Here is a 27790-nt window from a genome sequence, read left to right on the forward strand (position 1 = left end):
CGAGGCTCAGAACTTAGCGGCCAGTCGGCTGGGGGGCGGGGCCTCGTGGCCCCGCGTGGCTACGCTCGCGCTGCACCGCGCAGCTCTGAGCAGGGCGCTCCCTTGGCTTCCAGAGAGGTTCGCTTCTGCTGAGTTTGGGGTCAGTTCTGCACGTCCTACCTCCACGGGTCAGGTTGGCAGCTGCTCCGTAGCCTCCTGCTGCTGCTTTTATCCCAGATCCTGTCCCCTTTTTTGGTCAGGGCTCTTCCCCACCTCCATCAGAGGGCCAAGCGGCCGGGGCTGTGACCCAACGAGATAAGCCAAAAGAGGTTGGCAGCGCTTGAGCCCAACCCTGCAGCGGTCACCAGCACGGAGTGAAGATGAGATTGAGCCGTGAGACTCTTGCTCTTCTCTGAATCAGGCCTTGGGGCAAGGAGGACTGCCCTCAAACAGAGCCATCAGTATGACCACGGGGTCGTTGGTTCTTGTAATATCCTACAGTTCTCTGACCACATACGAACCTGCAACACATGGGTACTAGGAGATGAACGCGTCTTCCTGGTTTCCTTCATTCATCCTACCCTCGGCCTATGGCGGCAGGATCAGAGCTGGGCTCTGGGACCACAAAGATGAAGACGTGGGCCCTGAATGGGAGGTGCCCACTGTGTGGGTGGATAGCAGGCCCCATACTCCCTCATCCCCACCTCAGGAGCCTTTTTCCTGACCCTGGCCATTACTCTGACGCTCAGTGCTTTTATAATAAACCTTTTTTTGTTGAAGTATAAGTTAACACAGAGAAAAGTGCACAAAGCACAACCATGTAACCACTTAACAGGTCAAGAAATAGAACTATTGCTATTTAATCACCCTAGCTGCAATTCTGTGTCCAGAAACGTGTGGGATAGGGGCAGAGTGAGGGGAGGAGGGAGGTGGGCATGAAACCACTACACTCCTGGGCCCAGGCCTGCATTTCCATCTTTATGGCTAGGGATGTGATTCCCCAAATAGAAGCCAGTTTTCTGGGGGTGCTTCTCCTTGTCCTCAAAAGGCAGCAATCTTGACTACCTCGGAATCCTTCTAAAAGGATTACAAGTGAGGAGGAGTCAATCTGGGGTGCTGGCTAGAGCCTCATTTGGCTGTCCGGGATCGAGGGACAGGACAGAAAAGTCTGGAACCTGGAGGCGACGAAAGTAACCGTGAAAGACTACAACTCCCATCATGCTCTGGGGCAGCGACGCCTGCGCATTGAATGCCGGTTGCCCATGCGGCCCTAGGGCTGGGAGCTCCGCGCTGCGCCGCGCTCCGCTGCGGGGGAGGCCATGGCGGAACCTTCCCAGGCCTCTGCCCCGGCCCCTGCCGCGCAGCCCCGTCCGCTTCAGTCCCCAGCCCCTGCCCCAACTCCGACTCCTACCCTCAGCCCAGCTTCGGCCCCGACTCCGGCTCCCACTCCGGCACCAGCCCCTGCCCCAGCTACAGCCCCAGCCGGGAGCACAGGGACTGGGGGGCCCGGGGTAGGAAGTGGGGGTACCGGGAGCGGGGGTGATCCGGCTCGACCTGGCCTGAGCCAGCAGCAGCGCGCCAGCCAAAGGAAAGCGCAAGTCCGGGGGCTGCCGCGCGCCAAGAAGCTAGAGAAGCTAGGGGTCTTCTCGGCTTGCAAGGTAGGGGCGGGGCCTGGGGCAATAGGGGGCGGGGCTTGGGGCATCCTAGGGCTTGGGTGGGAATGGGGGCAAAGCTGTGACTGGGGAGCGGCTACTCTTCCCCGGCTTACACGCTTATTGACTGATATTTCTGCTTCCAGGCCAATGAAACCTGCAAGTGTAATGGCTGGAAAAACCCCAAGCCCCCCACTGCACCCCGCATGGACCTGCAGCAGCCAGCGGCGAACCTGAGCGAGCTGTGCCGCAGCTGTGAACACCCTTTGGGTAAGGCAGGTAGTACCCTTGGAACTGGGGTTGGGAAGGTGGAGGTGCTGCGTCCTGCTTGGACAGGACCACACAGTTTCATCTCTGAAAGACAGAAGATGCCTCCTAAGGAGGAATTGGGCCGGGAGTGTGTATGCCCCAAGGCAGCAGAAAGGAAACCTGCCACCAAAAGAGACAAGAGGCCCCCCAGGGCTGACATAGGAGCAGTCAGTCTCATTGCCCAGTCACACTGGTCAGAGGGACTGAGGATGTGTCTTGGCTGGCAATAATGAGGAGGGGGAAGTCCTGTTGATTTTTTTCTGTCAGTTTTTCCCAACTACCACTTATTCTTACAGCTGACCATGTGTCCCACCTGGAGAACGTGTCAGAGGATGAGATTAACCGGCTGCTGGGGATGGTGGTGGATGTGGAGAATCTGTTCATGTCTGTTCACAAGGAGGAGGACACGGACACCAAGCAGGTCTATTTCTACCTCTTCAAGGTGAGCTTCCTTCAAATGAGAGTGTGAGTGGGCAAGACGGAGGCTGGGAAGGTCTGCGGCTCTGTGCTCCACTGATCTCTACCCCTCCCTCTTCCTGCAGCTCCTGCGGAAATGCATCCTGCAGATGACCCGGCCTGTGGTGGAGGGATCCCTGGGCAGCCCCCCATTTGAGAAGCCTAATATTGAGCAGGTGGGATGAGGAAGGTGGTAAGAGGATTGAGGGCATCTTGGAGGAGCGGGGAGCCTGTGTTATCTGCCACCCCTCTCCTGCCCTGAGAACAGGAGAGAGGTTCGGAGAAAGGAGGATGCTTTGTGCTAACCTCAGGGTGGGTATGGAGGTGGGAGGGGGTATAATCTCTCCTCGCAGCTCCAGAGCGAAAGCTCCAGAGAGCCCCCTGCCCTCAGGAAGCACCTTACTTTTGGATAAGAAGGCCATGCTAGCTGCTCACACCTCCTCCTGTTTTTTCCCTTCCCCTCCCCCGCAGGGCGTGTTAAACTTTGTGCAGTACAAATTTAGTCACCTGGCTCCCCGGGAGCGGCAGACAATGTTCGAGCTCTCAAAGATGTTCCTGCTCTGCCTTAACTACTGGAAGCTTGAGACACCTGCCCAATTTCGGCAGAGGTCTCAGGCCGAGGATGTGGCTACCTACAAGGTCAATTACACCAGGTAGGTCCAGCCAGGGATAGCATGGGGGGAGCCTTGTAGGCTCAGCCTGAGATTGGTTTCTGCTTTCCCTTACCACCTCCTGCTCTTGCAGATGGCTCTGCTACTGCCACGTGCCCCAGAGCTGCGATAGCCTCCCCCGGTATGAGACCACTCACGTCTTTGGGCGCAGCCTTCTCCGCTCCATCTTCACGGTTACCCGGCGACAGCTGCTAGAGAAGTTCCGAGTAGAGAAGGACAAGCTGGTGCCCGAGAAGAGGACCCTCATCCTCACCCACTTCCCCAAGTAAGGCTCGTTCTGGCCCATCAGGACCTTGCACCACGCTCACATCCTCCCTGTTGTCCCCTTTTTCCAGGGGGGCTTCCTGGATTGGTTCTTCTCCCTCCATGAACCTTCTGGGATCTGGACCTCTACCTGGGAGGCTTGCCCAAGGCCCAAGTGTAATTCACTAGCTCTTTGCCTGTTTGTATACTGGTGTGGGGATGACAGGTATACGGCCCAGGTGCTGGTGCTGCCCCTGCCCACCCACCTGGTAGACATGACTACCTGTTTCCCGTGGGGCATGGACACATCTCAGAATCCGTCTCACCACAGCATTCCAAGAAACCAGAGCTTACACTTGAAGAGAAACCAATTTCCACCCCTGTTCTAGTCCTTCCTGTTAAGATTTTTCTCTGTTTTGCCACACCGTCTTTTCATTTTAAACATGGTTCACAGGTATCCACAGATTTCCAAGTGGTGCAGTGGTAAAGAAACCACCTGCCAGTGCAGGAGATACAAGAGATGGGTTTCGATCCCTGGGTCAGGAAGATTCCCTGGAGGAGGGCATGGCAACCCACTGCAGTATTCCTGCCTGGAAAATTCCATGGACAGAGGAGCCTCGCAGGCTACAGTGTATGGGGTTGCACGGAGTCGGACTCGACGGAGCAACACACGCACACACAACGCACATACACACACACAACGCACATACACACACACAACGCACATACACACACACACCACATCACACACATACACACCACACCACACCCACACACACACACACCACACCACACCACACACACCATACCCACATACACCCCCCACACACACACCATACCACACCCACATACCCACCCCACACATACACACCCCACACCACACACACACACACACACTCACCCCACACATATATACCCCATATACACACCACACCACACACACACCCCACATGCACCACACCCACATACACACCCCATACCACATCACACACACATACACCACACCACATACACACACCCACCCCACACATACACACCCTACACACGCACCACACCACACACACCCCCACGCACACATACCACACCACACCACACACACACACACACACACACACCACACCACACACACACGCCACACCACACCACATACACACACACCCCCAAATACACACACACCCCACATACACACCCCACACACACACCCCACATACACCCCACATCCCCACCTATACACACACACCCCACACATATACACCCCACATACACCACACACCCACACAAACCCCACCCCCCACACATATACACCCCACATACACACTACACCACACACACCCCACCCCACACACACACACCCCCACACACCCACACCCCACACATATACACCACACACACACACCCCACATACACCCCACACCCATACACACCCACCCCACACATACACACCCCCCATACACCCCACACACACCCCCCACAGCCTACTCCACACACACACACACACACACACACACACACACACACACACTCTCTCTCTCTCTCTCTCTCTCTCTCTTTCTCTCTCTCTCTCTTTCTCTCTCTCTCTCTCCTGTTCAGAAAGCCTCTCCTGACTGATCCAGACCCTCCTGTGCTCCTCCAGCCACCAGGTGGGAGTAAGAGGTAGCAGGAGAGGGTAGAATCCCATTTTGACACTGAGGCCCAGGATGACTGGGTGCCCTGCCTGGTGCGCAGCACAGGATGGCATCATTTCAGACCTTGTCCCCCTGTACTCCTCACCATGGCATACTGGGCCTCTGGTCTCTTCTGAATCATCCTGTCCTCCTATCTTCAACAAGGGGCTCCCTGAGCACAGAGGCCATCTTTGTCTCCCAGGTCCCTGAGGGCAGCCTCCAGTCCCTGTGTCTGGCCCAGGCTGCTCCCTCGGTCGGAGGACAGAGTTGTGGGACAGATTGTACCCTCCCCACAGATTCCTGTCCATGCTGGAGGAGGAAATCTATGGGGCAAACTCTCCGATCTGGGAGTCGGGCTTCACCATGCCGCCCTCAGAGGGAACACAACTGGTGCCCCGGCCAGGTACGTGCTGCACGCAGCAGGCTGTCTGCTTGGCCTTCCTGGCTGAGCTCTGCGCCTCTGGGGGAGGAGGGGCTGTGACTGGTAGCAGGGGGGAAGTGCAGGAGGGCTTGACAGGAGTGGGAGAGCCAGGCTATCTTTGCAGGACACACCCTACCTTTGAGCTCCATCCCGATTGTTTTCATCTTTCACTCTCTCAGCTACGGTCAGTGCTGCGGTTGTTCCCAGCGCCCCCATCTTCAGCCCCACCATGGGTGGGAGCAGCAACAGCTCCTTGAGCCTGGATTCCGGAGGTGCTGAGCCCATGCCAGGTGGGTACTTGACCCCTGACCTCCACCCCTTGTCTCCCCCAACCCCCCCGGCCCGGCCTCTCTTGCTGTGCCTGGGAGACCTTGCCAACCCCCTCAGCAGGCGAGAAGAGGAAGCTCCCAGAGAACCTGACCCTGGAGGACGCCAAGCGGCTCCGTGTGATGGGTGACATCCCCATGGAGCTGGTTAACGAGGTCATGCTCACCATCACCGATCCCGCCGCCATGCTAGGGCCCGAGGTGGGCAGCCCAGCCTACCAATCCGTTGGGCAGGGGCTTACCCGCCAAGACCCTGGCTCACCACCCCCTGCTCTGGTGCCCAGACGAGCCTGCTATCGGCCAACGCCGCCCGGGACGAGACTGCTCGCCTGGAAGAGCGCCGAGGCATCATCGAATTCCACGTCATCGGCAACTCGCTCACACCCAAGGCCAACCGGCGGGTGTTGCTGTGGCTGGTGGGGCTACAGAACGTCTTCTCCCACCAGCTGCCACGAATGCCCAAGGAGTACATTGCCCGCCTTGTCTTCGACCCGTAGGTCCCTGGGAGAGCCTGACCCCAAGCCACCCCCCACTGCTCCCTAGGCCTCTTCCTCCATCCCTGGGGAATTCTTGCTCCTTAGTTCCCAGCACTGTGTGCAGCTCTGGCCTCTGGGGTGGTGGGTTCCTGGGGAACATTCGGGGGATGGGTAAGGCCTGTGACCTGAGCTCTCTCCCCTCAGGAAGCACAAGACTCTGGCCTTGATCAAGGATGGGCGGGTCATTGGTGGGATTTGCTTCCGCATGTTTCCCACCCAGGGCTTCACGGAGATTGTCTTCTGCGCTGTCACCTCCAATGAGCAGGTCAAGGTGAGTCTATGCTTGCCCCCAGTGTGGGTGGAGGTCAGGGAGCTCCCGGTCCCAGCTCCATCCCACCCCCTGCTTCTGAGTCTGGACCGGGTCAGAGCAGCACAATAGTGACACAATGGCCCTCAAGCCTTCTTTTAAGGGCCGGACACTTCCTCACATGCCCACAAGGTGGCAGTTGTAATTTGATAACTGAGTTAAGAAGACACCTGTCAACACAGGGTGCCCAAGAATCAGTAACACTTGTCTTCTGCTAGTTTTATTGAGATGTAACTGACGTGTAGGACTGTGTAAGTTTAGGGTGTGCAGCCTGATGCTTTGACTTATATATATCATGAAACAACCACAGTGAACATCTATCGTCTTATATAGGTACAAAGTGCAAGGAGCAGAGAAAAAATGCTTTTTTCTTTGTGACGAGAACTCTTCAGATTTATAGTAACGCTTTTAAATGGATCTGTGTTTCCTTCATCACAAGAACACGTACACGCTTTGGAAAGTTGATAATTTTCACAACAGTCCCGCTCTGGGTGGTCGTCCTGTCTTCTGTCCTGTCACAAGCTGACTAGTAGGGTCCCTGGTTTGTCTTATCTATTTTTTAAAATGGTGTGGCTACTTTATTTTTTATTTTTATTTTTTGGCTGCACTGTGAGGCTTGCCAGGTCTTAGTTCCCCAACTAGAATCAAACCCACACCCTCGGCAGTGAAAGCAAGGTATCCTAACCACTGGATCACCAGAGGATTCCATGATTCTCCCATTTTCCATAACCCAGATCTGCATGGTGCCTCTGGTCCTAACGTTTGTGGAAGATAGGGTGTCTCTTTGGGGTTCAGATGTCATGATGATGGCCTTTGTGATCCCCTCTCCTCTTTCCTCCAATTCTGAGGCCCAGGGACTGGGAACTAGGGGCCTGTGGACCACAGCTTCCTGGTTGGGTTTAGATCAGGCTCTCCCTGCCATGGCTGGTCACCTGACCTGGACATATTTCCTGACATAGCTGAGTTTCAGTTTTTTCTTCTGTAAGATGGAGGTAATGATAGCTGTTTCATGGGTTAACTTGAGGATTGCTCTGTAAAGAACCAAGCATCGCACCTGGCCTGGAGTAAGCGCTTAGAAACCCAGCGTCCTTCGCTTTTCTCCCCATAAGCTCCCCTTCCTCTGCCGGTTGCCTTTCCTCCTACCTGACTTGGATCCCCTGGCTGTCCCCACCCCCTTTCCAGTCGGCTCCCTCCTGTCCCTGCCCTCCTCTCCCCACCCTCCTGAGACCTTTCTAGTCTAGGCCTGCCTCCTCCCATCTGATGAGCTCTGCCCCCTCCCCTGCAGGGCTATGGCACTCACCTGATGAACCACCTGAAGGAGTATCACATCAAGCACAACATTCTCTACTTCCTCACCTACGCTGACGAGTACGCCATCGGCTACTTCAAGAAGCAGGTGACCCTCACCTCACTCTGCCTGGGGTCAGGGGTCATTCTGTCTCGCCCCCGGTGTGGGTGGACTTCATGTACCCTGTTCCATCCAGCACCTGTGGGGAAGTCCTTCATGCCTGTCTTTCTCCCTCCTGCTGCTGCCCCAGGGAAGAAGAGGCAGCTGGGAGAGCTGGGAAGTTCTCGGGGCGGGGCGCAGCGGGCGGGGGTGAGTCAGGAGGGGCCGCCGGCCTGGAAACGTTCCAGGGACAGATTCAAGCTGGAAGAGCCTTGCTGATGGGTTGGTGGTAACTCTCCGCTCCCTAGGGCTTCTCCAAGGACATCAAGGTGCCCAAGAGCCGCTACTTGGGCTACATCAAGGACTACGAGGGTGCGACACTGATGGAGTGTGAGCTGAACCCTCGAATCCCCTACACGGAACTGTCCCACATCATCAAGAAGCAGAAGGAGGTGCGTGTGCTCACGTGCATGTCTCCATGGGACTGTCCGTGAACATGCACCTGAGTAAACACGTCTGTGGGTGTAGAGATGCACATATACCTGCTTGCGCACACGTGAAGTGGGGCTGGCCAGGGTCTTGGCTCTTGCACTGCCTCGAGGGGCAAGTGGGGGAGCCCTCCCTGCCTGTGGCCAGAGAGGCTGGTTGCTGGAGCCGGGTTGGCCTCTCAGACCCTTCCTTCCCTCAGATCATCAAGAAGCTGATTGAGCGCAAACAGGCCCAGATCCGAAAGGTCTACCCCGGGCTCAGCTGCTTCAAGGAGGGTGTGCGCCAGATCCCTGTGGAGAGCGTCCCTGGCATTCGTGAGCAGGGGGTCTTGGCACGGGAGAGGGCGTGCTGCTCGGGGTGTGGATAGGCATTCTTAGGGGTGTTCTCCCATTTTGCAGGAGAGACAGGCTGGAAGCCACTGGGGAAGGAAAAAGGGTGAGTGTTGTGTGGAGGGAGCGGACAGTGTGGGGCAAGGGCGGCAGAGGGCCCAGGAGCCTCAGACTCGGCCTCTCTCGCTCCAGGAAGGAGTTGAAGGACCCTGACCAGCTCTACACAACCCTCAAAAACCTGCTGGCCCAGATCAAGGTGGGGAGACCAGGCTTTCTTCTGGGGGCCCCTGTGCCAAAGGCTGTGGCTTTCTGACCAAGGGTGAGGGGGTGGCAGTCCCGAGTCGGGCAGGGGCACAGTGGATCTGGCCCCAGCCTGACTGTCCTCTGCAGTCCCACCCCAGTGCCTGGCCTTTCATGGAGCCCGTGAAGAAGTCGGAGGCCCCAGACTACTATGAGGTCATCCGCTTCCCCATCGGTGAGGACCCTTCCTTCCAACCCCTTCCTCCCACGCCTGCCCCAGCTCCGGCCCTCCATGGCCAGGCAGCCTCTCAAAGGCGTGCCCTTCTCTCTTGCTGCCCAGACCTGAAGACCATGACAGAGAGACTGCGCAGCCGCTACTATGTGACCCGGAAGCTCTTTGTGGCCGACCTGCAGCGGGTCATCGCCAACTGCCGCGAGTACAACCCCCCGGACAGCGAGTACTGCCGGTGCGCCAGCGCCCTGGAGAAGTTCTTCTACTTCAAGCTCAAGGAGGGTGGGCTCATTGACAAGTAGTCCAGCCTTGGACCTCGGCCTCAACGTGGAATGTCTCCCCCTTCGGTTCTGATCTCATCCCTGGGGTGCCCCTGTGCCCAGGTCCCCCTCTGTCTGAGACACTCCAGCCTGGGGCCCTCCAGCCCCTGATCCTGCAGCCCTTTCTGGGCCCTGAGGCATCCCCAAGGCTGCAGCTCTGTCCCACCCTTCATCATGTCTGAGCTTGGGAATGGGTCTCCCTGGTCTGGGAGCCTCTAAGCATGGCTGGTGGCCAGAGGATAAACGCTGCCCCGCCCTGGTGGCCCCCCTTCCCCGTCCTGATCTGATCCCCCGTCCCCACACACACTCACACACTCCCCACAAGCGATACAGCTTTGGAGTCCTGGGCCTTGCTCAGATCACTGGTTCCTCAAGGGCAGGATCCCCAATTTTAGCTTGAGTGAGGGGGCATCAGGGCTTGGGAGCTCAAGCTGGACTGAAGCGGCCATGCCTCATCCTGCACTGTTCTGTTTGTCCCCTAGGGGTAGGGGGCATGGGGACCATTCATTTCCTGGCATTAATCCCTCCGAGGGAACAATAAAGTTTTGGTTTTGTTTTGTCTTATGTGATGGTTTCCTCAGTAAGATCCCCTGCTGACCCTGTTCCGCCAATATCCCCTGCAAGCTGGGGCTGGCCTTCCCAGCAAGCCTCAGGCCTGTCCCGTTCCTGTCCCGCACCCCCAGTGGCGATGGGACCCGCCAGGCTGCGCCCCCCCACTTCTCCCTGCTGGCTGCTCCTGGGGGAGGGGCTGAGCAGGACCCAGGCTGCTGTCCCATGCGGTCAGCAGCATTTCTCTTCCCCTCACTGCCCACCCTCACCCCGCACCACCCCCTAACCGCCCCCAGAAGCACAGGATTTATTTTTCTGAAGGGCGTGGCAGGGAGATTCCTAGGTTGATCTCTGCTAGGCTGGCTCCTCCCCTCAGTTTCAGTTTCCATTTCCTTCTCTGCAGAGCCCAGCAGCATTTGGGCTGAGCCGACAAGGCTGCAGCCGAGACAGACCCTGTCAGCATAGCTGGGGCTGGCGTGGGCTGGCGTGGTCTGCTCCTACCCAGCTCAGGTTCCCGGTAGGTCCCAATGTTGCCCTGCCCCCTTCTCCCTCAAGCGGGAAGAAGTTCCCACCCCCACCCGCCCCCACCTCCCCGCACAAGGAGCTCCCCAAACCAGCTGGAGCTGGCCAGGAAGGGGGAGTGGCTCTGACAGGGGCTGGGCCTGGGAGGGAGCCAGGAAGATCTTTGGGTCTGAGCTCCCTGCCATTTCCAGAATGGAGCTGCGACCCTACCAGTGGGAGGTGATCATGCCCGCCCTGGAGGGGAAGAATATCATCATATGGCTGCCCACGGGCTCTGGGAAGACCAGGGCAGCTGCTTATGTGGCCAAGAGGCATTTAGAGACCGTGGACGGGGCCAAGGTGGTTGTATTGGTCAACAGGGTGAGTGTCCTGCCCTCCCCACACTGTGGTTTCTCAATTCCTCAGGTAACCTCTCAGGAGCCTCCAGAACTCCAAAGTGGCTGTGACTATCTCAGTTTCCCTGTCTCTTCACCCATTCCAGAAGCCAGCTATGTGCCGAGGGGTTCACCTGGCTCCACCCCCATCCCCCAGACCCTCATCTAGCTTCCTCTCCCATCTCATTCTCCACGCCTAGGTGCACCTGGTGACCCAGCATTGTGAGGAGTTCAGCCGCATGCTGGAAAGACGCTGGACCATCACAACCCTGAGCGGGGACATGGGGCCACGAGCTGGCTTTGGCCATGTGGCCCGGAGGCACGACCTGCTCATCTGCACGGCTGAGCTGCTGCAGAAGGCACTGGTCAGCCCGGAAGAGGAGGAGCATGTGGAGCTCAATGGTGAGGGCTGTGGGCAGGGGGAGAGGGTGCGCCCAAGGCACCCTGCCTCGGGGACCCCAGGGCTCCTATTGTAGTAAAGGAACACTTTATAGAATGAGGAATTCCCCATTCACCAAACTCCAGCATACACCCCAGTAGAAACAGATCTAGCTAGAGTGCAGGATCTCGGGCAGGTCCCTTGCCCCAGCTGAGCCTTAGTTTACTAATCTGTAAGATGGAGGTAAATTGTCCCTACCTGGCCCGTTCTCTGGGGCCCAGGTGCAGGCTGTGAAGGGAGGGAGGGATTCTCAGATGAGCTGTGAGGACTGCGTGAAACAAAGCTTATGGGAAGAAGGGCTGTGCAAACTCAGGTCATAACCTTCCCTTGTGCGCCCCCAGCGTTCTCGCTGCTGGTGGTGGATGAGTGTCACCACACCCACAAAGACACCGTCTACAATATCATCCTGAGCCGATACCTGGAGCTTAAACTCCAGAGGACCCGGCCGCTGCCACAGGTGCTGGGCCTCACCGCCTCCCCAGGCACTGGCGGTGCCTCCACGCTCGAGGGGGCCATTGACCACGTCCTGCAGGTCAGCTTGGCCCCTGTGACCCATCCACCCTGCCCTAAACCATGCCCATCAGCTCTCCCCAGGCTGCCCCTGGCCGGGAGGGTTGGGGCCCCTTCCCCACCTAAGTGCTAGCCTCGCGCTTAGAATAATCTTCCAAGTCCACTCTGGCTTATAAAGTCCCTCATGATCGAACCCTTGCCTACCTGCCACCTTCATTTCCTGCACCTTCTTCTCCCTGCCGCCCCCGCCCAACTCCCGCTATTCTGACCTTATTTCTGTATCGCGAGCGTGTCAGGCCTGTCCTCATCTCAGGACCTTTGGCATCTGCCACTTCGTCTGCCCTGAGTGTCTTTATCCTGGATTTCACCTGTCGGTTCTTTTCATCGTTCAGGGAACAGCTTAAATGTCACCTCTTCAGAGTTTTCCCTGATCATCACTGCACTGTTCCATACCAATTCGATTTTTTTCAGAGCTAGTTAACATGACTTGAAATACTCTCATTCTGTTACTCTTTACTCGTTTATCATCTGTCTCCCCAACTCCAGTGTAAGATGCTCTATATTCCCAGGAACTAGAACAGCACTGGGCGTACAGCAGGGGCAATAGCTATTTGTTTTTGTTGTTGTTTTGTTTTTAAATTGTACTTATTTTTTTTTGGCTGCATTGGGTCTTCCTTGCTGTGCACAGGCTTCCTCCTGATGCAGAGTGGGGGCAACTCTTAGTGTGGTATTCTGACTTCTCATTGCAGTGGCTTCTCTTTTTGCAGGGCACAGGCTCTAGGTTCGTGGGTTCAGTAGTTGTGGCTCTTGGGCTCTAGAGCGCAGGCTGAGTAGTTGTGGTGCAAGGGTTCAGTTACCCTGAGACATGTGGAATCTTCCCGGACCAGGGATGGAACCCAAGTACGTTGCATTGGCTAGTGGGTTCTTAATCACTGGACCACCATGGCAGTCCACAAGATACTGGTTGAGTACATGAATCCCCATTCCTGATGGCCCTGCCTCAGCCCACCCTGCCCCAAAGCTCTGCCCATTGTCCCCACAACCCCCCCCCCATTCCAATGAACCCCTCTCTGTTGCCCCAGCTCTGTGCCAACCTGGACACATGGCACATCATGTCACCCAAGGACCATTGCCCCCAGCTGCAGGAGCACAGCCACCAGCCCTGCAAACAGTATGACCTCTGCCACAGGCGCACCCAGGTACGTGGAGGGAAGGCCGGGGCCAGGGGTGGGGTCTGGTGTCAAGTTAGGGCACCTGGGGTTGAGCTCTGACTCCAGCCTCACCAGCTATGTGGTTCCAGGTTATTTGCTTTTGTCTCAACCTCCATTTCTCCTTTCCATGAAATGGGGCAGATGCAGCCCATGTCTTCAGCCTGCTGTTTGTTTAGACTCAGATGCCGCCGTGGGGGAATCTCTCAAAACCCTGGGAACAGTCTACAAACTGTAAAGCCGGTGGGCACTTTGTCCTGAGGCTGTCCCAAGCTCGCTCATGCAGTGCAGACACTGTCTGGTGTCTGCTCTGATGGGGCTGGACAGGACTAGACAGACATCACTGTGCTCAAGCCAGAGCTCAGGGGTGCAGACAGAGCAGGAGCGGGCTGCAGGACCCTGACTCCTGCCTCCAACCAGGACTCCTCCACACCCCAGCCGGCCTCCCTCTGGGGCTGGCTCCTCTCCAGCTCTGATATGCGGGCAGTAGCAACGCAGCTTCACCCAGAGATCAGCTTCCCCACTAGGTGCCCATTCCCTCTATGTGTTTGGAAATCCCCTCACACCCTCACTCTTCTCGCCCAGGACCCCTTTGGGGACATGCTGAAGAAGCTCATGGACCAAATCCACGACCACTTGGAGATGCCCAAGTTGAGACGGGACTTCGGGACGCAGACCTATGAGCAGCAAGTGGTGGAACTGAGCCAGGATGGTGAGGGGGGCGCCCTAGGGGAGGGCTGGGAGGTGGGGCGATCCGGGGTGGGGCCAGCCTGGGCGGAGCCTTTCGGGTGCGGAGCCTAGGTGGACGTTGACCCTGGAGGGGCGTGGCCACTCAGATCCTACGAACCCAACCCTCCTGCAGCGGCTGAGGCGGGGCTCCTGGAGCAGCGGGTGTACGCGCTTCATCTGCGTCGGTACAACGACGCGCTGCTGATCCACGACACGGTCCGCGCGGTGGATGCCCTCGACACGCTGCGGGATTTCTACAACAGGGAGCGCACCACTAAGACCCAGATCCTGCATGCCGAGCGCTGGCTGCTGGCGCTGTTTGATGGTGAGGCTCGCAGCTGAACTAGAGGTCAGAGGCCAGTCAGGGCACAGGTCCCACCATGGGTGGGAGAAGTGCTAATGAGGGTGAAAGTGAAAGTGAAGTCGCTCAGTCGTGTCCGACTCTTTGCGACCCCATGGACTGCAGCCTATCAGGCTCCTCCACCCATGGGATTTTCCAGGCAAGAGTGCTGGAGTGGATTGCCATTTCCTTCTCCAGGGGATCTTCCCAATCCAGGAATCGAACCCGGGTCTCCCGCAGTACAGGCAGACACTTTACCGTCTGAGCCACCAGGGAAGCTAATGAGGGTACCGGGGCCCTAATTTTCTAACCCAAAGTCAAGGTCGAGGTTATGATAAAAGGTAACATGCCCTCGTTTGTGAAGGTTTGAGTGGGTGTAAAAACTAATTCATGTTTATGACAAATATTTTTTTTAAAAACCATTTAATTGGGAATGGTCCTTGAAAGTTTGGGATGTGTGTTACCTTTAAACTGGGAAAGTGAGGTGGTCAGAGGGCAAAATGTAAGGCTAGACGAGGCCTCAGCACAGGCTGGAAGGCAAGGATCCTTCTGAAAAGACCTGAGGTTGAGTCAATCCCAGGGAGCAAAGATTAGCATGAAAAGATCCAGGGGCATCTGGGTAGCTGGGCTGAAGAGGGGTGCTAGATGAGGTATGTGAACAAAGGATTCTGCACTGTAAGCCCCTGATGTAAGGCTGGCCGCCCTCAAGCCTGGGCAGGCAGAGAGAAGCCAGGGTGACAAGGAAAGAACTGAGCTGGAGGCCAGCCCCGGTTCTGCTGAGACTCCAGATTGGTTACTGAGCGTGGTCACTCCATAGTGTCGTGTCTAACTCTTTGCGACACCATGGACTGTAGCCCGCCAGGCTCCTTTGTCCATGAGATTCTCCAGGCAAGAATACTGGAGTAGGTTGCCATTCCCTTCTTCAGGGGATCTTCCTGACCCATGGATCGAACCTGGGTTGCCTGCATTGCAGGCAGATTCTTTACTGTCTGAGCCATCAGGGCAGCCACCAGGGCAGGCAGAGGGTATCCTTAAATGTGCTTTTGGTGCTGTTCAGGGGAATTAGGCAGGAGCATATATCCTCAGGGCTTCCCTAGTGGCTCAGACAGTAAAGCGTCTGTCTGCAGTGCAGGAGACCCAGGTTCAATCCCTGGGTTGGGAAGGTCCCCTGGAGAAGGAAATGGCAGCCCACTCTAGTATTCTTGGCTGGAAAATCCCATGGACCGCGGAGCCTGGTAGGTTACCGTCCAAGGGGTCGCAAAGAGTGGGACACGACTGAGTGACTTCACTTTCACTTTTTCATATATCCTCAGGCACCCCTCCCCACCCGACCCCATACTCCTGTAATGTTATCCCTATGAATCCCCCACCCTAGCCATGCCTTGCCCACCTCCAGGCCTCCGTTTTGGGCTTTTCTGGCAGACCACAAGGATGTGCTGGCCCGCCTGGCAACTAGCGGCCCGGAGAACCCGAAACTGGAGGCACTGGAAGCGATCCTGCAGAAGCAGTTCCAGAGCCCTGACAGCCCCCGGGGCATCATTTTCACTCGAACCCGCCAGAGTGCTCACTCCCTCCTGCTGTGGCTCCAGCAGCAGCCGGGCCTGCAGACAGTGGACATCCGGCCCCAGGTGTTGATTGGGGCTGGGAACAACAGCCAGAAGACTCAGATGATCCAGATGACACAGGTGTGGGCTCTTGGGGGAGGAGCTGAGGGCGGGGGAGTTCCCTAGAGGAGAAAAGAAGGGGACAGAGTCTTCACAGAGCAATGGGGGATTGATTATCTCTAGGGGGAGGGCAGAGAGCTGGGGCAGAGACAGAGACCCTGAGTTCCCTAGTGCTGAAGGTTCCCCAAGTCTGGAGGTCTCTGGGGGAAGAGATGCAGAGACTTGGGGAATCTATGGGGACAGGCGAGTGATGTCCTCAGAACAGAGAGTCAGGGGCCTGGGATCCCTTGCATGGAAAGAATAGGTCCTGAGAGCTCCTAGAGTAGAGGGGCAGGGACCTTTGGGGACTCCTGAGGGAGATGGTCCATCCTAAAGGAAATCAGTCCTGAATATTCATTGGAAGGACTGATGCTGAAGCTGAAACTCCAGTACTGTGGCCACCTGATGTGAAGAACTGACTCATTTGCAAAGACCCTGATGCTGGGAAAGACTGCAGGTGGGAGAAGGTGGGAGACAATAGAGGACGAGAGGGTTGGATGGCATCACCGACTCAATGGACATGAGTTTGAGCAAGCTCTGGGAGTTGCTGATGGACAGGGAGGCCTGGCGTGTTGCAGTCCATGGGGTCGCAAAGAGTTGGACACAACTAAGCGACTGAACTGAAGGGAGACAGAGTTTAGATGGTTACCTGAGAAGATGAACAAGATCCTGGGGGGTACTTGAAGATCGAAGTGGGAATTCAAAGTTCCTCAGGAAAGGGACCAAAGTTGTGAGTAAAAGGGCCAAACCAGGAGAGGCTGAGCTAGCAGGATGGTTGGACTGAACCTACATCATTTACCATCTTCTTTCTCTTTCCCCACCCCACCATCCCAGCGGGACCAGCAAGAAGTAATCCAGAAGTTCCGGACTGGTACCCTGAACCTCCTGGTGGCCACGAGTGTGGCAGAGGAGGGGCTGGACATCCCCCAGTGCAATGTGGTGGTGCGCTATGGGCTCCTGACCAATGAGATCTCCATGGTCCAGGTGCTCAAAGCAGCCCTCCCCCAACCAGCCCTCAAAGGATGCTGTGTGTGGGACCCCAGCCCCACTTAGGTCCCTCTGTTTTCTCTTTCCCCAGGCAAGGGGCCGGGCCCGTGCCAGCCAAAGCGTATACTCGTTTGTGGCAGCCCAAGGCAGTCGGGAGCTGCAGCGGGAGCTGACGAATGAGGCGCTGGAGATGCTGATGGAACGGGCAGTGGCTGCTGTGCAGGCGATGGATCAGGCCGAGTACCAGGCCAAGGTTTGTGGGCAGCCTGAGTATCCTGAGGGGAAAGAGGCTGAGGGCGCTTTGCCTGGAAGGTCTCTGACCACTCACACATACACTCCCTGGGTCCCCCTTCCTCTGGGGGCTAACCTGGCCCACCTGGGAAAGGTAGAGGCTGGAGGCTGGGGGTAGGGCTGCCAGGAAAGGCAGTGGCTGTTCTCCAAAATGCCTTGGAGGCAGGCCTTATTCAGGGCTTATGAATTTACCCTTATTACCAAATACTCTGTTTATCTGTGAGAACCGCCTTACAGCCCTTCTGGAACCAGTGTAGTGGAGCGTGGGAGTGTAGTTGCCCAGTTGTGTCCGAGTCTTGTGACCCCATCAACTGTAGTCCGCCAGACTTCTCTGTGCATGATGTTCTCCAGGCAAGAACACTGGAGTGGGTAGCCTTTCCCTTCTCCAGCGGATCTTCCTGACTCAGGGATTGAACCCAGGTCTCCTACATTACAGGCAGATTCTTTATCGTCTGAGTCACCAGGGGACTCCCTTCTGGAACCAGAAAGGGGGAAACAAATAGACACATCCACAAAATAAGCCCAGAACCAGGACTGAAATGAGTTCCCCTGAGGTAGGATCACCAATATCCAGGCTTGTTCAGGATGGTCCCTGTTTACTTCTGTTCAGTTCACTTCAGTCTGTCAGTCGTGTCCGACTTTTTGCGACCCCATGAATCGCAGCACGCCAGGCCTCCCTGTCCATCATCAACTCCGGGAGTTCACTCAGACTCACGTCCATCGAGTCAGTGATGCCATCCAGCCATCTCATCCTCTGTCGTCCCCTTCTCCTCCTGCCCCCAATCCCTCCCAGCATCAGAGTCTTTTCCAACGAGTCAACTCTTCGCATCATTCCTTCCAAAGAAATCCCAGGGCTGATCTCCTTCAGAATGGACTGGTTGGATCTCCTTGCAGTTATTCATGATGCCTCATGTTAGATTCCCTGGTAGCTCAGCTAGTAAAGAATCACCTGCAATACAGGAGACTCTGGTTCAATTCCTGGGTTGGGAAGATCCCCTGGAGGAGGGCATGGCAACCCACTCCAGTATTCTTGCCTGGAGAATACCCATGGACAGAGGACCCTGGTGGGCTACAGTCCATAAGGTCACAAAGAGTCGGACACAACTGAGCGATTAAGCACATGTTAGATTAAGTGAAGCCGCTTTGCAGAAAATCCTCCAAAGTAGGGGTAAATATTCAGCAAGAAAGCTTGCTTCCCTCCCATAGTTGTCCCCACCCCCATATTTTTTGCCACAGAGCTGCTTCTAACAGCTCCAGGAATGGTTGAAGAAGTCCCTTCTGGCTGCTCATGATCTGAGGTCTTTGGGAACCCTTTGCCCCCCGAAAGCATTCCTGGGGTCAGGTCTCTCTGGTCTCAGCCATGCCCAGTGTCCACTCCCATCTCAGATCCGGGATCTGCAGCGGGCAGCATTGGTCAAACGGGCAGTCCAGGCAGCCCAGCGAGAGAGTCGGCAGCGCAAGTTCCTGGCGGAGCAGGTGCAGCTCCTCTGCATCAACTGCATGGTGTCCGTGGGCTACGGGAGTGACCTACGGAAGGTGGAGGGTACCCACCACGTCAATGTGAACCCCAACTTCTCGTGAGAACTGTGGAAGGGGATGTCGGGATGGGAAGAGGGGAAAGAGGAAGGGGCATAATGAGGGATGAAGAATCCCTCCCATCCAGACAGTGCTTTGAGAGTTTGGGAGGCTAAAGAGCATTTGAACAACTACCAAGTACGCATTTTCACAATAGTCTGATTAGACAGGTCTTATTACCCCATTTTACAGGTGAGGAAACAGAGGCCCAGAGAAGCTAAGTGACTTGCCCGAGTCCCTACAGCCACTGTGTAGTCGAGCAAGAGCTGGAATTCAGGATGCCAAATGCTGAGAGGCCACAAACTGGCCCCTTGGTCCTACCTACTTTGAAGACATGCTAATGCTATGCTATGCTAAGTCGCTTCAGTCATGTCTGACTCTGTGTGACCCCATGGACTGCAGCCTACCAGGCTTCTCCGTCCATGGCATCCTCCAGGCAAGAACACTGGAGTGGGTTGCCATTTCCTTCTCCAACTTTGAAGACATGAAGGGGGCTAATTGTCCCCAAGTCATCCCCTTGTCTTCTACCTTAGAGGGTGACCTTCCCCTATCCTCCATCCATTCATTATTTATTAGGCACCTGCTGTGTGCCAGGCCACAGATGTTCACAGTTTCTTGAGGAGGTAGCATTTCTACTACATCTTATCTTGAAAAAGGCACTGGGTTGGAATATGTGTGGAGGTTAGGGGGATGCAATGGGAGTAGTTGTGATTGACATGAGTGGAAGAGGTGGTGAAGGAAGAGATTCTGGAGGAACACAGACTAGCCCGTGGAGGACCTTGAAGGTTGGACCTGAAAGTTTAGCCTTTGTCCTGTAGGCAGTGAGGAGTCTGGGAGGGATTTTTGAGCAAGGGCATGTCAGGGTCAGATGTACATTTTTAGAGGATCACTCTGATGGTGGGTGGCAGGATGACATGGGGTTGAGAAGAAGGATGGAATGGGATGGAAGGATGGGGCAGGGAGAGCTGTTGGGAGACTGTTAAAATCATCCAGGTGCTGAGGCCTGAACTTGGGCAGAAGAGAATGCCAGGGAGGCAGCATAGGCAGAGCATAAGGAAGATGGGGTTTCCCAGCCCTGGGAAGTCTCTATGCCTCTTGACAGGCAGAAAGGCCCAAGGCCCGGGAGGAGGCTCTGTAGGCAGGAGGGCATGAGACCTGGGGTTGGGGTGGGAAGTGGGGTCTGTGAGGGCTGTGGCCACCCCCATTCCTTTCCAGGATCTACTACAACATCTCAAAGCAGCCTGTGGAGATCAACAGAAGCTTCAAGGACTGGAGGCCCGGGGGTGCCATTAGCTGCCGGAACTGCGGGGAGGTAAGTGCTGGGGCCGTGGCCCTTCGCTCTAGTCTTGAGAAGTCCTCAGGCTGAGAGAGGGGGCCCAGTCTCTGCTATCAGGTGCCCTCACTGGGAGGGAGGAGACCACCCTGCCCCAGGACCTCCCAATCTGGGGAGCTCCCCCACTATGGTAGGGAGACCACAGTGTCTCAGGCTGAGGTGGGAGACACAGGCCCAGCATGCATGGACCCCGGCTGGAGAAAAGAAGCTGAGGACAGAGACTCAGACCTGGCCATCTCTCTCCTCTCCCCACAGGCCTGGGGTCTGCAGATGATCTACAAGTCAGTGAAGCTGCCAGTGCTCAAAGTTGGGAGTATGCTGCTGGAGACACCGCAAGGGCGAGTCCGGGCCAAGAAGTGGTCCCGCGTGCCCTTCACTGTGCCTGACTTTGACTATGTGCAATATGCTGAGGGCCTGGCGGGCCTCTCTCTGGACTGACTGCCTTGTCCTGCAATGCCCAGCACAACCTGCAGGGGGCAGAAGAATCCACAACAGCCACCATCTCCTGGGCAAAGCCTGGGTCCAGCCCCTCCCATAGGAGTCACCAATTCCTGACTACTGGCTGACCAACCAGCCACAGAGGAACCCCGGGCTCCCAGGCTGGCTCGACTCCTACACTGAGGAAGCAGCCGGAGAGCCACAGTTCATCCCAGATCCCCTCACATGTACATACACACGTTCATATACACTGGATGGAACTGGGGTGAGGGGTGTGGGGCAGACCTGAGGCAGGAGAATGGCCACCCTGACTGGCATCATCACGGTTTCCCTTCAACATTCCTTCCCTGCCAAGGCCACTTCTATTTTTTGAGATTCTCCATAAATTAAAAATAAAGAAGTGGAAAACGGGTGTAGAAAATGTGTGGTATTTGAAAAACAGATGTGTGAGGTATAATTGATATTGCTGTACATATTTGTAGTGTATGATTTGATAAGTTTAACATATGTACACTCTTCCACAATCAAGATAACGAACATCACAGTCACCCACAAAACTTCCTTGTTCCCATTGTAATCTTCTCTTCCCCTTCCTTGTCCACTGATCTGCTTTGTGCTATATTTCTAATGTTAAAAGCTTTTTTTTTAACACCTCTCTTTATGGCTCTCATGTAACCTTTATTTGGACAGAGCATCAAAAGTCTAAATTTGAGAGCCATCAAGAATGTGAGGCTTTCTCACCTCTTCCACCCCATAATAGGCTCAAACCCCAGTGACCCCTCTCCATCCTCTCCTGACCCCTAGGTCATCTCCCTGGGCTGGGGTCAGGCTGAGATCCAGGATTTTGACGGGTAGGGCTCAGGCAGGCATGGGGTGGGTGGGAGAAGTTGTAAAGGCCTAAATTTTCTGTTCTCATTTTAACAAGAAAGAAAGAGAAAGGCAAAGATCTAGGTTGATTCTTCAGGGAAAGGGCTATTTCTGTAGTAAGAGGCCCAGCAGGCAGGAGTCACCTTCAAGAGGAAGGGAGGGGGTTAGGGCAGAGATTTGAGAGCAGGATGGCAGTCCGTCCTGCCATCCCACCTCCTTCTCTCCTGCTGCACCCCTGCTCCTGCCTAAGGATAGATGGGAAATAATGCACACTCCCTTCTTCAGCATCTTTCTTCAGTCTGCCTCTTGTCTGATTGAGGGCTGACATTCCAGTACCAGTCTTTTTGGCCTCCACTCCCCCAGAGGGTGTACCCTTCTTTCCTAGGGCCTCTCCTCCTGCTAATCTCCAGCGTTCCTTGGCCCTGGTTCCAGGAGTCACCCTTCTCTCTCCTGTCCCATCTGTGCCTCCCAGGACTGCTGCTTCTGCCCCTCTGCTCCCCACTTCACCTTCAGTCATGATCTCCCCTGTCAGCAACGTGCCTTTTACAGGTCAATAAAATTAGCGACTGGGGGCGGAGCGAGGCGGGGCAGGGGCCCAGGGGTGCTAAGCTCAATGGCCTTGAATGTGGCTGGACGCACGGAGTCCGGACGCCTATCATTCCAGGGCTAAACAGTGACAGCTGAGGGACCTGAGCTGGCATTGAGGGCAAGGGGGTTGGGGGAGGCGGAGATGCTATGTTGCTGGGAGAGAGATGGACAGAGGATAAAGATGACCTGGGCACCTCAAGGTCCCCTCGGTGGCCTGGTCCCCTACAGAGCTGACCCTTGGTTGGGGGCCCTTGACTTTAGAGGAGGTGGGAAAGCTTTGCAACCACTTTGCCAGGCTGGGAGAGCTTTCCTGAGCTCAAATGGAAGGGGGGACGTAGATAAGGAGGGGTTCCCAGGCTTGCTTCTTTGTGTGAGGGGGTCTTCACATGGAGCCACTGCCTCCAGGGCACCTGGGTAAGGTTGCCTGAAGAAGGGCGTTTCATGAGGTCCTCAGGACCCAGGCATCCTAAGCCTTCAGGAAAGCCAGAGCTCCTGAGCGTCTTTAGTGGCCCGGATGCTCCCCGGCCCCCACACCCCACCCCCCTTTCCTGCCCACCTGAATAAACCAGTCGGTCCCACCCCGCGGAGGCTCAGGGAGGGGCGCGGCCGCCGCTCCCCAGGCCCCGCCCCCGCCCGGGCCCCGCCCCCTCCCCGGCCGACTCGAAGCCGCTGCGCTCCAGAGCGCGGTGGAGAGCAGGTGGCCGCAGCCGGCTCATCTCTGCCCCGCAGGTAAGTCCGCGACGCGGGCCGGTTCACGCTGAGGAGAGAACAAGGCAGCCCCTTCCACCTGTTATGTGCCCTCGACTCAAAACTGGGGGGCCTCAAGGGGCTGGGAGGAACCCCCATTGGCTCTGCGCACTGATGCTGGGCATGTGGGTAGAGGCTGAGACTAAACTCTGGAGAAGTTTCGAGGGTTCCGGCTGGCTTCCCTTGACACTGGGGCAGGCTGCAAGGCACGGAGAAGGACAAAGCCGGACGGTAGGCCCGCAACGTCCTGGAGGAGAGCAGGTTGAAGGTGGGGACTGCGGGGCTCATTGACTAAACGAGCCCCGTGCCTCATCCAGTGCACTTCCTTCACCCTCCCTTTAGGGGGTAATGGGGTGACCCAAACGGCTTCTGTGGGAAAATGCGGTGAGAGCTGCTGCATAGCTGAGCTGGAGCCTGGGTCTTTTGGTGTGCCCGGCACGAACACACCTGCATCGTTTATTTGCACCCTGGATACAGATATGTGAGGGAGAGGGGGACGATGGAACAGGGGCTGCTCTAGATGACCCGGGGAACCCCAAGAGCCTGGGGACTGACTAGATGTTTTCTGTGTCCAAGTCCCAGAGTCAGGTGGTGGAGGTGATCGCAGAAGTGGGCCTTATGGTAGACCTGGGTGCATTTGCACCTTCTGTGTCAAGATTTGGGCTGTAGGCAGGTCCTGACTCCTAGGACCACAAGGAAGCCATCCTAGAAAAGGAGGTCCTGGGCTGTCAGCTCAGATGTGGTGCTTAGCACTCTGAGTCACAAAGGAGAGTCAGACTTTGGGTGTTGGTGCTGTGTCGGGGTAGAGCAGAGAACCCCGGATTGTAGAATGGGAGGAAGGTCAGGATGTTACCATCTGGGATCCAGCCAGGACTCCTCGGACCTTCTAGAGATCATTGCAAGCCAACAGACAGACCAAGACCCAACTCAGGTGGGGCGGGGGGCTTCCTGTGTCTGAGTAGTTTCCCCATTGCATTGTCTCCTCTCACCACATACACCATCATTGCCGGAAGTTCTTCCTCATATCTGACCTTCATCCCTTCTGCTTCTGTGTCAGTTCTGTGCTTCTGGGAAGCAATGGAGGCTATAGTGGAAAGAGTGGGAGCTCTGGGGTCACTTAGACTTGGGCCCTATCACCTCTATCTACTGAGTGACCTTGGGTGAATTAGTTCACCTCTGAGTTCGCTTCCCCATCTGTAAAATGGGGATAATAATAGAACCCACCTCATAGGGTGACTGCAAGGATTACATGAGAACACGCACGTAGAGCGCTTAGCACAGTGCCTGGCGCCTGGTGAGGGCTCAACAAGTGTCCCCTCGCCTGTAGGACAGCAAAGCCGATCTGCGGCGGGTAGGGGTGGGGTTGGAAGTTCTTTTTTAAACTTGGCCAGAGAGAGCATGCCCCCTCCCCCACCCCATCCCCCCCAGCCCCTACTGGTCTCTGGATCTCAACTAGATCTGTCTGAGCTGCACAGGGCCCCTCACCACCTTCTCCTTTAGTCACCCTACTTTTTGTCTCCAGGGTGAGGAGAGGGGTCCCTGCCAGCGGCAGCCCACTTGGGGAGGGCTGTGTCCCAGGGGAACAAACTGACTTAGAGACCCAACCAAAAAAAAAGACGCGTTGTCATCACCTCCCTGCCCTCCCCATGTCCAGAAATCCACAAGTTGGGATCAAGCGGCACTCAATTTTTTTCAGGAAGATAAATAATACAAGTGACTGAAAGTCCTGCTTGGGGATTGTCCAAGCTGCCCTCCAATGAAAAGACAGCTCCAGTCCCTGGCCTGAGCTCTGGAGGCTGCCAGAGAAGGCTGGGTCTAATAAGCACCCTTAAACCTGGGCAAGGGCAGGGCTGCCCATGCCCTGGCTTCGTGCTTTCAAGGTCTCTGCTCTGGCCCTCATCTTGCCATCCCTCTCTCTGTGGGATAAAGAGTAGTCAGCAGGGCTAAGGGGATGGGCCTCAACACCCCCTTCAAGACCACATGCCCCATACCTGTGGGGCCGGAGGTCCCTGCCCAGAAGGTTGCCAGCTTGCTCCCAGCCCATGCAAGCCTCTTCCTTGAGCTTGTCCTCCTCAGGGCAGGTCATGCCACTAGTGTGGGCACCCCTGGACCTGAGAGAGGGACACCTGAAGATGGCCAAGGGGCAGCTGTCCGCAGCGTGTGAAGATGGAACCAGGCTGTGTGTTGAGGCTGGGCATCTACCTCCGTGCATGTGAGTCTTGCAGTGCAGAAAGCAGCCGGCTGTAGGAAGCGGGGCTGCTGGCCGGGGCCAGAGTGGGAATGGAGCTCTTTCTCCTTACACAGAGTTGTTTTCCAGAACTCCCAGGAGTCACAGGAATCTAAACTGGAAGCTGGTCTTCCAGGTAATTATGAAAATGTATTTGTCAAGGTGGGAGTTTAGAATATATTTTGTTTTATTTTAGGCCACACCACATGGCTTCGGGATCTTAGTTCCCCAGCCAGGGATCAAAACAGTGAGAGTGCTGAGTCCTAACCACTGGACCACCAAGGAATTCCCAGAATATATCTTAATTAGCAGTTTACTAGCTTGATTTATAATTTTTAAACATTTCGACATGGATAGGTGGGCCCTTCTTTGTCCCCCTGCTCCAGGCCTTGCAAATGTTAGGGGTGGAGCCCGCAGCATCAGCAACCAAAACTGTTATTTGGTGAACTCCCTTCCTGCTCTCCCTGTCCTAATAGCACCCCTCTGAAACTGGGCTTAGGACACGCCCACCTGGACCATGAAGGAGTTTCAAGGTGAAATGAAGACTGTCAGCTGTCACCGACAAGCGGTGCCCCCATGGGTCTGCTGACCTCATTCTCCATGCCAAAATTGGGACATTAAAAAAATGTCTCCTGTGATGCTTAAGAGGGAAGGGATGAGGGGGAGAGAGGTTGCTCATCTCCTAACTGTGAAGCTGATGTGAGCACTCACTGGACCCAAGGAGCAAGGAGGGAGTTCAGTGGGGACTGCAGCAGGTGGGATGGCAGTTAGATTGCAGGAAGATGGGGGCTGGACCCCACCGTCTCTCTGGCTGCCTGTCTCAGGGGGCGCTGGACTTGCAGCCAGGAAGGGGGCTGTGTTTCTGGAATGTGGGTCCTCCTGTATGTTTGGGTGGGGAAGAGTGTAGGGGCAAGCTGGTCAGGCAGTGAGAGTCGTCCCCAGCGGGCAGGAATGGCACATTGGTCTCGGCCAAAGCCTAGTGCCCTGTGGCACCTGAACACACCGTCTGTTCAGAAGAAGACGCACAGCCTTTTGGAGTCGTGTCTGACTCACTCTCAGATTCTGATTGGGCTGCTTGAGGATCAAGCCTGCCGCCTTGGCCTCATTAGGGCTGTGAGGTGCTTGATTGAACTGGACACACACTCACACTCAGCCACACACCCAGGCAAGCGTGGCCACCTACAACAGCCCACAGACGTCACTGTGCACGGTAGCGCACCCCTCACACCGATCCAGGTTCCAGGTTCAGTCCGGGCTATGGATCCCCCCATGGACCCACTCCGACATGTGGGCTCTGCCAATCCCTTGCCTTCACCAGAGTTCACATTCTGTCTCCCCTATCGGTGCCTTTTCATTTCACCTTGGGTGACCCACCGCTCCAGTGGCCAGGGCTTGGCTTACTTGAGGGTGGCTGGGGGCCAGACGCCTGCAGAGGTTCAGCGCTGGGGACAGGAGGCAGCCGTGCCGCCCTCCTAGGACTCCAGGGCAAACCCCACCGGGCTCAACAATCAGCCCCTCTGCTCCCCCGAGGCTGGAAGGGAGTGTCTCCGGGTGCCCGTGCAGTTCTGGGAGCCTCTCAGCCTGTGAGCCTGTCTGCCCGTGTGTCCTGTGCTCTCGGGGTGGCCCTCCCCCTGCTTTTATGTTGGTCATTTTCTGCCTGTCTCTGAGTCTCTTTTTCTGTGTGTCTTTATTCCTCTTCCCTTTCTCTGTGTATCTGTCTCTGTCTCTCTTAGTCTCCTTCTGTCTTTTTCTGTGTGTCTCTGCCCTTCCATCTGTCTCTCTGCCATGCACACACATCTCCTCACTCTCCTTGTCCCTCAGCTCTGTGTCTCTGATGATGGGGGCGTCTCACTAGCTCATCTTCCAGTATCTGTTGGTCTTTGCCTCTCCGCATCTCTGCCTCTAAGTCTGGGTCTCTGTCTCTCCAACCTCTGTTACTCTCACGAGGCGTCCCAGGGGAACGGGGCAGCCGAATGTCTCTGACTGCAGAACAAGGTGACAAAGCTTCCCCAGGTGCTGCCATCGCCTCTGGCCCCTCCAACTGCCACGAGAGAGGAGGATTATCGGGTTCCCGGAAGGACCCCGAGGCTGGCCCACCTGCCCTGGCTCCTCTGCTAAGAATTTGAGAAGTGGGGGCTTTGGTTCCTGACTGAAATATTCAGTGTTTTCTTCTGACACAAGGCCCAGAGTCACAGGCCTGGCAGCAGGGCTGGGGGCTCAGAGTGTCGAGGGGGAGAGCCCTTGTCTGTGACCTTGAGCCGAGGGAAAGGTGTTCCTCAGGAGGCTTCCTAGGAGTCTTCCTCAGAGGGAGGCTGATTTGATGCTTTTCTTTTTCCTCGAAGCAGCCAAGCTCAACACACCCACCCCAAGCTCCAGCTTCCAGATCCAAACCACTGCTGTGCTCTCCGCCCTGTTCCAGACATTTCTGCCAACTGCTCCAGGGCCTCGGGGCCTTGTTCAAACAGCCTCCTTGCCCTGTCCCCCGGCCTCCTCACTTCAAGGGGCCTCTCCTCGCTGCCATGGCCTCTGGTACAGGAGCAGCTGTGTTGGCTGTTTGTTTATCTGACTAAAGTTTCCTTGGGTGGGGTGCGGACCAATTCCATAGGTGCTTTTTTCCCCTCTGCAGATGCCCAGACCAGACACCAGGCCGACCCTGCAGTGCCCCTACTGCCCTCCCCCGGGCCCCCTTCAGCCTCTCCAACCTCCCCAGGCCCCATGCATCTCCATCCTCCCGATCTCAGATCTGTTGTTCTGATGCCAACAACCCCCTCCCACTGGCCAGGCAGGAGAAGAAGCTATGAC

At 56.2% G+C, this 27790-nt stretch overlaps 3 protein-coding genes across 9 annotated transcripts in view; all 3 read left to right on the forward strand.

Moving 5' to 3' along the window:
* The first annotated feature begins 1220 nt into the window (after nucleotides 1-1220).
* KAT2A (lysine acetyltransferase 2A) lies at nucleotides 1221-10125 on the forward strand. 2 transcript variants are annotated; one of them, XM_006055759.3, is made up of 18 exons: nucleotides 1221-1637; nucleotides 1778-1901; nucleotides 2237-2382; nucleotides 2483-2572; nucleotides 2868-3049; nucleotides 3141-3332; nucleotides 5271-5377; nucleotides 5575-5685; nucleotides 5783-5922; nucleotides 6006-6214; nucleotides 6402-6528; nucleotides 7850-7960; nucleotides 8260-8403; nucleotides 8640-8754; nucleotides 8839-8875; nucleotides 8962-9025; nucleotides 9160-9244; nucleotides 9350-10125. In XM_006055759.3, exons 1-18 carry the CDS (start codon nucleotides 1299-1301, stop codon nucleotides 9541-9543), a joined length of 2517 nt encoding a protein of 838 aa, XP_006055821.1. In that variant the 5' UTR covers nucleotides 1221-1298; the 3' UTR covers nucleotides 9544-10125. The 2 variants fall into 2 exon arrangements, with proteins under 2 accessions (XP_006055821.1, XP_006055822.1); XM_006055760.3 differs by having other exon boundaries at nucleotides 5786-5922.
* Nucleotides 10126-10470: 345 nt separating this feature from the next.
* DHX58 (DExH-box helicase 58) lies at nucleotides 10471-20967 on the forward strand. Of its 6 annotated transcripts, none has more exons than XM_044938953.2 (13): nucleotides 10471-10627; nucleotides 10824-10992; nucleotides 11207-11408; nucleotides 11787-11977; nucleotides 13038-13154; nucleotides 13749-13875; nucleotides 14026-14217; nucleotides 15655-15917; nucleotides 16770-16919; nucleotides 17014-17175; nucleotides 18556-18689; nucleotides 20004-20100; nucleotides 20377-20967. In XM_044938953.2, the coding sequence occupies exons 2-13, from the start codon at nucleotides 10825-10827 to the stop codon at nucleotides 20557-20559; spliced, it is 1986 nt and encodes a 661-aa protein (XP_044794888.2). In that variant the 5' UTR covers nucleotides 10471-10627; nucleotide 10824; the 3' UTR covers nucleotides 20560-20967. The 6 variants fall into 6 exon arrangements, 5 of the variants coding, with proteins under 5 accessions (XP_044794888.2, XP_044794889.2, XP_006055824.3 ...); XM_044938954.2 differs by having other exon boundaries at nucleotides 18600-18689; nucleotides 20377-20582; XR_003107784.3 differs by having other exon boundaries at nucleotides 18556-18790; nucleotides 20377-20419.
* Nucleotides 20968-22701: 1734 nt separating this feature from the next.
* Nucleotides 22702-27790, forward strand: part of ZNF385C (zinc finger protein 385C) — a 58856-nt gene continuing 53767 nt past the window's right edge. The window contains exon 1 of the mRNA XM_044938963.2: nucleotides 22702-22743. The gene's annotated coding sequence lies outside the window, so the exon portion shown is untranslated. The remainder of the gene's footprint in view (nucleotides 22744-27790) is intronic.

The sequence above is a fragment of the Bubalus bubalis genome, chromosome 3 (genome assembly GCF_019923935.1).
Source record: "Bubalus bubalis isolate 160015118507 breed Murrah chromosome 3, NDDB_SH_1, whole genome shotgun sequence".
Classification (NCBI taxonomy): domain Eukaryota; kingdom Metazoa; phylum Chordata; class Mammalia; order Artiodactyla; family Bovidae; genus Bubalus; species Bubalus bubalis.